This window comes from Salvelinus alpinus, chromosome 5, assembly GCF_045679555.1.
Source record: "Salvelinus alpinus chromosome 5, SLU_Salpinus.1, whole genome shotgun sequence".
Lineage (NCBI taxonomy): Eukaryota > Metazoa > Chordata > Actinopteri > Salmoniformes > Salmonidae > Salvelinus > Salvelinus alpinus.
The window spans coordinates 78,676,725-78,689,752 of record NC_092090.1 but is presented as its reverse complement, the minus strand read 5'-3'; the positions used below and the strand labels follow the sequence as shown (position 1 = coordinate 78,689,752).

The window sequence follows — 13,028 nt, the reverse complement described above, 5'->3', positions numbered from 1 at the left end:
AAATACGGTTGTTAGTGTTTGTTTAAGATATAAACTGAATGTTTTAACGTGGACATGTACTGGCTTAAGCAGGGGGACACGTCTGGCACTGCAGGATTTGAGTCCCTGGCGGCGTAGTGTGTTACTGATGGTAGGCTTTGTTACTTTGGTCCCAGCTCTCTGCAGGTCATTCACTAGGTCCCCCCGTGTGGTTCTGGGATTTTTGCTCACCGTTCTTGTGATCATTTTGACCCCACGGGGTGAGATCTTGCGTGGAGCCCCAGATCGAGGGAGATTATCAGTGGTTTTGTATGTCTTCCATTTCCTAATAATTGCTCCCACAGTTGATTTCTTCAAACCTGCTTACCTATTGCAGATTCAGTCTTCCCAGCCTGGTGCAGGTCTACAATTTTGTTTCGGGTGTCCTTTGACAGCTCTTTGGTCTTGGCCATAGTGGAGTTTGGAGTGTGACTGTTTGAGGTTGTGGACAGGTGTCTTTTATACAAGTTCAAACAGGTGCCATTAATACAGGTAACGAGTGGAGGACAGAGGAGCCTCTTAAAGAAGAAGTTACAGGTCTGTGAGAGCCAGAAATATTGCTTGTTTGTAGGTGACCAAATACTTATTTTCCACCATAATTTGCAAATAAATTCATAAAAAATCCTACAATGTGATATTTTTGTCTCATTTTGTCTGTCATAGTTGAAGTGTACCTATGATGAAAATTACAGGCCTCTCTCATCTTTTTAAGTGGGAGAACTTGCACAATTGGTGGCTGACTAAATACTTTTTTGCCCCACTGTAGAAGTTGAAGATATACTAGCAGAACGTTTATTTTTTAAATAACACAGCTCCAGACGGATAAGTGACCAAGGCCCTGGCAGGTTTTACCACATTAGCTCATGAGTTAGCAGAGAACTCTGGGGTGGATACTTCCCTGATAGGGTGGTTCGATAGCATGTTTGGGAAATGGACAAATATTGTAAGTACTGTGTTGTGGGCTGCTTTCACCTGTATGGTTTTGTGTGGATGTTTTTTGATTCTATGTATGCGAGGTCTCATTTCCAGGACTCTGGAGAGGTCAATGACGTAACAGATGGTGAGATACTGACCGATTCCGAGCTCCAACCAGTGGGAGGACGAATACAGATCTCCTGGCCTAGGAGATGGCTCTGTTTCTTTTAACCACGAGGAGCCAATGTTAGATGAGACTATCTTCAATGTTTAGATCAAACTGTTCTTTTCATGAAGATTATGATGAAAATCCTAACAGGAAGAGTTATAATTGGATATAGGCCTAGAACAGTCATTGATGAGTATCGAATGTAAATACAGGTATTGGTTTGGTTTATTCTTGTATGACATTTATGTTTCCATATAGTGTTTGATATATCAGTGTGTATTATTTAGTCATTAAGGGTGGATTGATAAAATAATTTAGATGTTTAAAGATAATGATTAAATAATTCTACCCTGAAACCTAACTATTAGGGATTATAGTTTATGTAGCATGTATAAGGAATAATTAAAGTATTAAACGTAAGTCCAACTAGGCTCAGAAAAGACCTGTAAGGGAGAGAAATGTGTGTGCCTAAGAAAATACCGAGAACAATTAAACTGTGTTTGAACCGACCTGGCTTGAACTCTGAGAAACTTATGATAGGACAGGGAGTACTTCTCAAGGTTTCCCTAATCTCGGGGGAATGGAACTGTCGGCTGGGTAGTGATACACAGTGGTGAGAACTCTGGTGAAGGATACAACTCACCTACTGTTTGTGTGTATGTATGTGCGTAGGAAACCTACTGTTGTGCTGTGGAAGTATGTGCGGAGCAAGTATAAAATGGATGTCTTTGTATAATGGACTTCAGAACGTTCTCTGAATAAACTGTACTAACCTTTTGCATAAGATGAGTCTTTGCCTAATTATTATTAAACCCATGGTCTTACAAACCTCTGGGATTGGTCAAAGCTATTGATTGTTAGTTATTATCATTGGGACTGAAAATTCTCTTGACACTTTTTCAAACAGAAATTTGCATCCTGTAGCTCTAACTCCCAAAAGTTTTGGGACACTGTAAAGTCCACGGAGAACAAGAGCACCTCCTCCCAGCTGCCCACTGCACTGAGGTTAGGTGACACGGTCCCCACCGATAAATCCATGATAATCGAAAATTTCAATAAGCATTTCTCTACGGCTGGCCATGCTTTCCTCCTGGCTACCCCTACCCCGCCCAACAGCTCCGCACCCCTCGCAGCTACTTGCCCAAGCCTCCCCAGCTTCTCCTTCACCCAAATCCAGTTCGCAGATGTTCTGAAAGAGCTGCAAAACCTGGACCCGTACAAATCAGCTGGGCTAGACAATCTGGACCCTTTCTTTCTAAAATTATCCGCCGCCATTGTTGCAACCCCTATTACCAGTCTTTCATTTCGTCCGAGATCCCTAAAGATTGGAAAGCTGCCGCGGTCATCCCCCTCTTCAAAGGGGGTGACACTCTACACCCAAACTGTTACAGACCTATATCCATCCCGCCCTTCCTTTCTAAAGTCTTTGAAAGCCAATTAATAAACAGATAACTGACCATTTCGAATCCCACCGTACCTTCTACGCTGTGCATTCCGGTTTCCGAGCTGGTCACGGGTGCACCTCAGCCACGCTCAAGGTACTAAACGATATCATAACCGCCATCGATAAAAGACAGTACTGTGCAGCCATCTTCATCGACCTGGCCAAGGCTTTCGACTCTGTCAATCACCGTATTCTTATCGGCAGACTCAATAGCCTTGGTTTCTCAAATGACTGCCTCGCCTGGTTCACCAACTACTTCTCAGATAGAGTTCAGTGTGTAAAATCGGAGGGCCTGTTGTCCGGACCTCTGGCAGTCTCTATGGGGGTACCACAGGGTTCAATTCTCGGGCCGACTCTTTTCTCTGTATATATCAACGATGTCGCTCTTGCTGTGGGTGATTCCCTGATCCACCTCTACGCAGACGACACCATTCTGTATACACCTGGCCCTTCTTTGGACACTGTGTTAACTAACCTCCAAACGAGCTTCAATGCCATACAACACTCCTTCCGTGGCCTCCAACTGCTCTTAAACACTAGCAAAATCAAATGCATGCTTTTCAACCGTTCGCTGCCCGCACCCGCCAGCCCGACTAGCATCACTACTCTGGACGGTTCTAACCTAGAATACGTGGACAACTACAAATACTTAGGTGTCTGGCTAAACTGTAAACTCTCCTTCCAGACTCATATCAAACATCTCCAATCCAAAATCAAATCTAGAATCGGCTTCCTATTTCGCAACAAAGCATCCTTCATTCATGCTGCCAAATATACCCTCGTAAAACTGACTATCCTACCGATCCTTGACTTCAACGATGTCATTTACAAAATAGCCTCCAACACTCTACTCAGCAAACTGGTTGTAGTCTATCACAGTTATCACAGTGCCATCCGTTTTGTCACCAAAGCCCCATATACTACCCACCACTGCGACCTGTATGCTCTCGTTGGCTGGCCCTCGATTCATATTCATCGCCAAACTCACTGGCTCAAGGTCTATAAGTCTTTGCTAGGTAAAGCCCCACCTTATCTCAGCTCACTGGTCACCATAGCAGCACCCACCCGTAGCACGCACTCCAGCAGGTATATTTCACTGGTCACCCTCAACGCCAATTCCTCCTTTGGTCGCCTTTCCTTCCAGTTCTCTGCTGCCAATGATTGGAACGAACTGCAAAAATCACTGAAGACTCATATCTCCCTCACTAACTTTAAGCACCAGGTGTCAGAGCAGCTCACAGATCACTGCACCTGTACATAGCCCATCCAACTACCACATCCCCATACTGTTATTTTAAATGTTTTGCTCCTTTGCACCCCATTATCTCTACTTGCACATTCATCTTATGCACATCTATCACTCCAGTCTCTATCACTCCAGTGTTTAATTGCTAAATTGTAATTATTTCGCCACTATGGCCTATTTATTGCCTTACCTCCCTTATCTTACCTCATTTGCACACATTGTATATATACTTTTTTTCTCTATTGTGTTATTGACTGTATGTTTTGTTTATTCCATGTGTAACTCTGTGTTGTTGTTTATGTCGCACTGCTTTGCTTTATCTTGGCCAGGTCGCAGTTGTAAATGAGAACTTCTGTTCTCAACTGGCCTACCTGGTTAAATAAAAAATAAAAGTCTGTAAACAATTGTTGGAAAAATTACTTGTGTCATGCACAAAGTAGATGTCCTAACCGACTTGCCAAAACTAAAGTTTGTTAACAAGAAATTTGTGGAGTGGTTGAAAAACGAGTTTCAATGACTCCAACCTAGGTGTATGGAAACTTCCAACTTCAACTGTATGTAAATAAGGTATTTTCAAAAATGTCTAAAAACCTGTTTTCACTTTGTCATTAATGGGCATTGCGTGTAGATTGATAATTCATTTTTATTTATTTAATACATTTTAGAAAAAGGCTGTAACGTAACAAAATGTGGAAAAAGTCAAGGGGTCTGAACACTTTCCGTATGCACTGTAAGTCTCAGATACTCTTATGTTAGGTGTTGACACCAAGTTAAAAACCCAAATCACATACTGTACGGTAATTCGTCATAAAACTGATGAAAGCAGCAGTGGTGCATATTTGTTGTCACAGGAATTGAGGTCCAAACTATTCCCGACACAAGACCAATGTTGATTGGGGGGGATTTCTGTGAAAACCATTGATTTATCACTACTTTATTTTGGCACCATAACAATGAGCACTAAGGCAGGCCCAGTGACTGTAAATAGAAACACCTTGAATCAAGATGAAAGAGCACTGGAACACATCTCCAGCACTTCATAAGAGAAAGACATTCTCCCTTCTCCCGTAGTGTCTGCTAAAACAAACACAGTAATCATGTCACAGGAACGTGGCCAGATCACTGCAGCATAAACATTTATTTCCAGGGGGAAAATGGAGGCAAACAACACCCATTGCCATGGTTTCACAAACCCGCTTGGTTTTCATTTGTGCTCTTAAGAAAGGCGGAAGAGAAAAAAACACCTTTGATGGCGATTCACTAGCAAGTGAATATTTTCTACTGAGCAGCTCACATGGCTGGAGAAGCACATTCTCTCCAAGTGTAATGGACGGCTGCTTATGTTAGCTGTTGATGGAAAACTATCACATCTCATTTTTGGTAAAAAATATTGGATGATATCTTGTGAGGTCATTTGGTCCTTATGCAACAATTGAATGTTTATGGAAAATGTTTTTTTGAATAAGATGGATGGGATGACTCGATCATTCTTACTCTTTCTGTGTGTTGAAGAAGAGTGTTCTATGGATGGACTTTAGAGCTCTCCATTGCATTTCTGCATTTAGAGGGCTAACAATTGCCATACACGTCTTCTAAGTTAACTTTCATTATGGGCTTCAAATGCATTTCCCATGGAAAGCTGGCAACACTTTCTCCACTAAATCCCTGCCACAAAGCAAAAAGGCAAAAAATATGTTATTCATGAACTCAAATTATCGTTCCTTTAAAAGTACCCAAAGCCTACAGTTCAAAAGTCTAGAATTACTTTTGTTTCAATAAAGAGGTTGGGACAAATGAAAAGCCAAATATATTTCCTTTACAATCCTGTTTCCACAAGAAACACAGATCCTTTCACATACTGTGAGAGAAAACAGCTGAGAATAGTCTAAAAATCACACCCTTATTCCTTCTGATAAGGTAAGAATACTACCCCCAACAACTGTGCTGCTTATTTCAGGAAAACTATTGCTAAGCAGTTTTTCAGCACAATTTCAAGTACTTCACTAAGACAGAGATGAAAGGTTTCTTATGGCCAGTAAAATGGTAATCCATTGACATAGCTTGGTAATTTAATACACTGGAGTAATCCTACGTGATGTATTTGTGTTGGTGAAGTTCTCTTACCAGGATGTGTGTGAGGACGATCTTGATGAGCGGAGACCCAGACAGGTTGACGGACAGGGCAGGCGATGGCTCCACCTTCAGTGAGATGAGGAAACTGGCCACCTGGATCTTATGGTCTTTGAAATCAGCTGCCTCGTTGATCCTGAGAGAGAGAGATGATACAGAATGTCACTCGAACACCAATAAGAGCTCTGCTGGGGTGTTCTATCTACACAGTAGTGTCACAGAGTGCTCAGAACAGTAGCATGGGAGTGGGACTGATACATCTGTCAACGTCATCAATCACAGTGAAAACACAGCATCTCAACAGGAGCTTTTCTAGGTCAATGTAAGTGACGATAGGTTGTAGAGGCAACACCCCCATATCATTGTGCAGACGGACATTCTCACCCACTGGGGAGTGAAACAAAACCATTATGAACTAACCTCACCATCAATTGTAAAAGAAACGTGTTTATCATTATTTATCCGCTTTACTGAGAAACTCATTTAGAACAAAGTATATTGTTATATATTGTTGCAGAAGCAGATTGTGCCTTAAAACTTATACATATTACATTTAGAGCTGGATTCTGAAGAGGCAGTCAAAGTTACTGAGGGCCACAATATAGTCAGTCCAACTTATTGAGCATAAAAGACACAATTATGCCATTGATGAAGTCTCCCAGTTACTATATGTTTTAAAGCAAACAAGATTGTTTAGTACTATACCACTTAATTACTTTAATCAAATTCCAAGTCATGCAAAGAATAAATGTCACAGCATTATCGAAATACGCATCCCCTATTGATGGGGAAAGAAGTATGGAGTCGAGTTCCTGTATGAAGTTAATGGCAGGGTGTATCAATCAGTGGAGGTTAAGTGGTGAGATGAGAGACAGCCTGGTGGGAGACTGATAAGGACTGGCCCCAGGCATGATCCGTTCTTGACGACAGGAAACAGGGGCGCCTCTCCACCAGGGGAGACACACAGGAAGTGATCCTGGCTGACGCTCAGAGCGCTTAGTGCCGTAACATCCCTTAGATTATCTGAGATCACTTCTTCTCAATGGTGGTAATTCATAATTGCGCGGCGTGCAAAGTAAACAATTTTGTTTATTGCGTACTTTTCGGACTAGTCTAATTCCAAACAGATGATTCGACAACCTCAAGCCTTTTCAACTAAATGCTTATAAATGAGAATATGACATGACTTTTTGCAGGCCCTGAACTAGGTTTGCTGTCTACTGTACTGTATATGATACTGTCACGCCCTGACCTTAGAGATCCTTATTTATTCTCTATGTTTGGTTAGGTCAGGGTGTGACTTGGGTGGGAGATTCTATGTTTTCTATTTCTTTGTTGTTTTTGCCATGTGTGGTTCCCAATCAGAGGCAGCTGTCTATCGTTGTCTCTGATTGGGGATCATACATAAGTTGTGATCTTCCGTTTGGGTTTTGTGGGGAATTATTTTCTGTTTAGCTGTTTTTGTTGCCTGACAGAACTGTGCGCTTTCGTTTTTTCTACTTTGTTATTTCGTTGCGGTGTTCAGTTTATTAAAAATCATGAACGCCTACCACGCTGCACCTTGGTCTCGTTCTTCATCCGACGAGTGCCGTTATAGATACTAGTAAATGGTTCATAATTCATACACAGAGAGCATTCCTGTTTGGTATGATCATGGCTCTTTATGTGTCTTCCCATCCCCCTTACCTGGTCCTGAGGGGGCTGATCCCTGTGTAGTAGTTGTGCATGTTGTGGTAGAACACACCCACAATGGTGGTTTGGGCTAAGAGGGAGAGAGGGAGGGGAGAGAGAGTGGGAGATGATAGAGGGAGGGGGGAGATGTTAAGGAGGGGGGAGGGAAGGAGAGGAGAGAGGGGTCAAAGGTGAAACACAGACCCACAGCAGGGCTGAGAATGTGATGAGGAGCTGCTAAAATGCTCACAGGGAGTGGAACTTAATTAACACGGCCTCGCTGCCTCAGGTTGGCATTCCCTGACTAATGGGAGAGCTGTATGCTCACACACGGGTGAGACGGAGGGTTACCACAGACCACATGTGTGTTGGGAAATGATGCAAGTCACAGTGCCATAACTGAAACAGTACAGCAGGAGGCCTGTGGCCTGCTCCTATGCACTACCCCTACCACCCAGTCCCACCTACTGTACAACATGGTAAACAATGACAACTAGAGAGGGATGTGAAGTACTTGAGGGGAAAAAAAACCTTTTTCATTAAATCAAATCTACCTCACTGAGTAAGAAAAAAAAGGTATTGAAAATACATAGGCCCATACTTGCATTCTAAATAGTAGGCATGCGAAAATATAAAGTTTAATAGTATGTCAAATTTAGAAAATTGCGTATGCTTTAAATGCCAGGATGTTATACTCATTTCAGCTTTTCATGTAGTAGAATTCACTGCACACTTTTGAAGAAGAGAATCGTCTATTCAGACGTGTGTTTGACATCAGCTGATAATGAGACAAGGGGAGGTGCTTTACCCAAATGAACGAATGGCGGGAATTAACGCAATTGCGCATTAGATGAGGCATTCTCAGAATGGGGGAGCCTAGTATGTTGATATTTTGTACTAAACAGTACGTTCTAAATAGTATGTAGTTCGATTAGAACACATATCATTTAGTAAGTAGTAGGCAAGATAGATTTCGGACACGGCCATTGTATATGAAGGTAACCATTATGTCAAGGTTTTTAATGTAATGCTCTTTGTATGTAATGAGTGTAATGCCCCTTACCAGACCCTTTGAGAGATCAGCTGGTGGCCAGTTTGCCTATAGACATAATACATCTGCAACTTTTTATTAATACTTGGAAGTATCTCAGTCCAAGTGGATTTCTTTTTTTTTTCTGCACTTAATTGGCTTATAAAAGCTCCACTTGGTGCCTTTAATACAGTATACCATGTGTCAGGATGCACAATGTTACATTAACTCAATCTAGGAGCTTAGGTTGTCAGCAGTAACATTTATATTCCATTTCTGATAATGGTGCTTTAATAGATTATTTAAATTATTGTTTTAAATGTTAGTGTAGCAACACAGTGCGTTTGGGGGCCAGGTGGAGCCAAGTGGATCTGACCCGAACACAAGTCAAACAAACACAGTTTTAATACTGCCATAATTACTGCCTAACCAGCACTCACAGCGCAGATAAGAGTGAACTAAGCTCTTTCTCTTGGCAGAAACAGTGTGCAGATCTAATGAGAAGTATTTATTCAAATTCAATCCAAGGAAGCTGTGTGCTGAGGAGGAGTAAGAGTCGGACACAAAAGAAAGATGAGCCTATGCTATATTCTAGCAGTGTAATATGCAAGACAAAATAGGAATTACTTTGAGAGAGTAAGTATGTAAATGTATAGTATGTTCGTAGAAAAAGAGTGAAATGGGATGTAGGGAACTCACACTGCATGGTGAATGCCTCGCCAGGCACTGAGATGTAGTTCTTTCCTTGCGTGGGGAAGCGGTAGAGTGGAAGATTGTAGTTCTGTGGGATCTTCATTAGAGAGTAATCTGTTCGGGTCAGAGGTTAGAAACAGAGAGGGACCACTGCGAGTGTTTAACTAACTCCAACACCAGGCCTGGAGGGTTCTGACTGGGAGCCAAAGGCACAGTGTTATCTAGTGGTGATGATGATTTATGTGCAGATCAAAGATTTGACTTAGCCCCTGGGAGAGAGATGATGCAAGCTTGTCTACAGGCAAACAAAAATATTGTGCACAAATGGGGTCTGTTGAAAGGACCATGGTTATCTAAGCTTTTGGGGAACCCAGGAAATGCAAACATGTAGTGTATTCAAGGGTTTAAAACGCTTCTAAAGTTTGTAATTTCCACTTTAAAATGTCAGACTTGATTTGCCCTAAAAAAAATGGTAACCCATACACAAATGTGTAATTAATTATACTCCACAAAACAATTCACATTTCCTGTTGTTATAGGATAATTTTTCTGCTGTAGCATACTGGCTTAAATTAAGATCCTACATCTGTAGGGTCTCTAACACTCTGTTTACAGTTAGACACTACAGTGTGTCAGTACAGTACAGTCAGGACTGGAGAGAGTTGAGTCACCATGGTACTAACCTGCTACAAAGGACTTTCCTCCCAGTGAGATGAGAGAGTGAGGGCTGGGGCTGGACTCCAGGCTGGACACCATCTGGACCATCACTTTGTCCACTGTCTCAATCAGCCCACTGACCACAGGGGTGGACTCCTGCTCCGAATGGTCCAGTAACAACATTCACACTCACAGAGATACACTGACAACTTACTGTATTTTTGAAAGTTTTTGAGAGTTGGTAAATTATCATTGATATAGACCATAAAACCATGTAGTTACTGTACATGCTTTAAGAGTGTTATCAGCTGGGAGTGGGACTATATATACACAGAGGTGGGACCAAGTCACTATTATTCGAGTCACAAGCAAATCTCACATCACAAGGTCAGAGTCTCAAGTCGAGTCCCAAATAGAATGGGTTGAGTCTCGAGTCAAGTACAAGTCGTGCATTCTAAGAGCAAGACAAGTCAAGCCGAGTCACAAGTTTTTTCAAATCAATTCTCAAGTCAAGTGAAAAAACGATCTATACATGCAAACAGACATTGGGACTATAAGGTTCCATCTGACATCCATCTGACATTTTTGTCTGTGTCTGTGTGTAATGAACACAAGGGAGACAGAGAGCTGGTTTCAAGCGCAGGGCGCAGCAGGTGTTTAATGTAAAGGACCACAGGAGGAGGCAGGTAGCTGGGTCCAGGGGCAGGCAGCAGGTCATACACAGCGGGTCCAAAAGGCAACAGTACAGGCAGGGACAAGGCTAGTAACGTTGTCCGGGAGATCAGGCAATAGGTTGATAACAGGAAATCCGATAGGCTAAGGTACAGGCAGGGAATAGGCAAAAGGCATCGTTAGTGAGGCAGGCAAAAACTATCATACACGGGAGGCGTAAATGACGGGAAAAACAAAGCTCGGAAGAGAAGTGTGTCAAAAACAAACAATACCTCAAAAAGAAGGGGTGCAAAGAACTGAACTAAATAGTGTGTGATAATGACATATTGCTGTGTGAACAGGTGATCAGAATTCGGGTGATTGGGATCTGGAGAGTGAGCTGCATTCAGGGGATCTACTTGTTGGAGAGTGTGAGCTGGAAAGTGGGCTGGAAAATGAGCTGCATTCAGGGGATCTATGTGTCTGAGAGTATGAGTTGGAAGCAGACGTTACACTGTGAAGTTAGTTCTATCTGCATAAACACATTTGAAGTTGGTGCTATAAGGTTCGATCTGCAATCCAATCACAAGCCTGAACAATATAGATGGACCAATCAGAACACATGTCTTTTCCATCTCCCTCTTATGGTCTAGGCTAGTCTAGTCAGCAATAATGGCACTCGGGCAACAACAGAAAAACACTGTCAGAAAGCTTAAAGTAAATGATTGTTGTTCAGTAATGACAGTAATTCGTCTGATGATCTTAATTTATTTAATAATGCATTTGATGATGAGTACTGACTATCTTGGTAAAATAGTGATATTTTACAATTTATGTATTCAAATGGCTGCAGTCTTCTTTCTAATTCAGAAGTGTTAGATAGAACCTTTCAGAACATTTCAGAGCCATAAGGTACAAATGATTTACACATGTCTCAGGATTTTGATACTCTGTACTTTAGATACTTTTAAGGTGAGGACCTCAACGGGTTATGAAAGAACAATTCACTACAAAACAGTTCTGAGATCTGGTATGTGAAATCTTTGATGCTCAATATCTCAGAACTATGCGTTGCGTAGATAGAACCTTATAGGCAAGGTCACGAAACCTTAGTTTATTTATTGAGGTTATCAGACAGCCCTTTACATTATTTAGTCTACAACACATTTTGATTATGTAATAATACATTTTAAAAACAAATTCCAAATGCATGAGTAAATGATGTATTTCAAGCAATTTTGACACACCAAAAGACCAGTCGGCCTATGCTAGTAATTGTTGCCACCAATGTGAAGGAGCCAAAACTTTAACTTTGCTGGAGTATTGAAACACATCATCCTGAGATGTTTTGAAACATTACATGGTATATTGTAACACCACTTAATCAAGTGTTGTGCAACACCTTGCCAGGGACTGGGAGCATTACCAGAAAAGGTTGAAAATACAATTTTGGTGTTTCGAGCTCTGTTTAGTGCAGAATTATACACCTTCTCTTTTGGTGTTGTTTCCTCTCGCTAAAGCTTCTAAACAGTATTATGGTGTTTAAAATCCTGTCTAGTTCAGAATTAGATCATTTCTTATTTTAATGTTCAACATTGATTTATGTATCTGATCATTTGCCAGTTTAACCCATTTTAGCAGGCACAGTGCTCAATCCATCAGCAGTAATTAGAGGTTTTACAGTAAACATTGCAGGATACTGTATTTGCCTCTACCATTAAAGGTTGGAAATGTGGGAATGTGTCGTCTCATCATTGCATGTCATTTTGCCTGATGGTTTTGAAAGCTGTTCATCATGATCCATTACAACTCATGGCATAACATGGTGCTTAATACTAACACTAATACCGGCCGATAGGTAGCCTAGTGGTTAGAGTGTTGGGTCAGTAACTGAAAGGTCGCTGGTTTGAATTCCTGAGCCGACAAGGTGAAAAATCTGTTGATGTGCCCTTGAAGGCACTTAACCCTAATTTGCTCCAGGGGTGCCGACCCTGTAAAACGACACATTTCACTGCAGCTATCCAGGTGTCTGTAACAATAGTATTTTTTACATAGAACTATACATTTTTCTTTCTTCAAACATGCATACAACATTGTGTAAAATAATCATTAAGTCAGAAATGTTTTAATTACTCACAATCCTGTCAAAACTGAGCCATGTGGCAAAATAGGAAGTGCAAGGAGATTAAAACCAGACTTCCAATGAGTTCAATAACAACATTTTCTCAATCTTTGCTTATCCTCATAAAATATATTTACATTTTGAGCAAAATATTATGTTGGATTTATTCCCCCCAAAAATGGGTCAAATTAAATAAACAAATAATTGAAATGACTTGCATTAATTTATTAGGTTTACAGTATGTTATTTTTATTTAAGAAAATTATATTTCAATTCACCACA

The 13,028-nt window shown here is 41.2% G+C and overlaps 1 protein-coding gene across 3 annotated transcripts in view; it reads right to left on the bottom strand.

Moving 5' to 3' along the window:
• Positions 1–13,028, bottom strand: part of LOC139576871 (adhesion G-protein coupled receptor D1-like) — a 67,283-nt gene that overhangs the window by 33,850 nt on the left and 20,405 nt on the right. For all 3 annotated transcript variants that reach the window (XM_071403422.1, XM_071403423.1, XM_071403424.1), the window contains 4 exons: positions 10,000–10,129; positions 9,323–9,430; positions 7,609–7,684; positions 5,917–6,058 (listed from right to left, as the gene is read on the bottom strand). In XM_071403422.1, the coding sequence (XP_071259523.1) occupies positions 5,917–6,058; positions 7,609–7,684; positions 9,323–9,430; positions 10,000–10,129 (456 nt within the window). The remainder of the gene's footprint in view (positions 1–5,916; positions 6,059–7,608; positions 7,685–9,322; positions 9,431–9,999; positions 10,130–13,028) is intronic.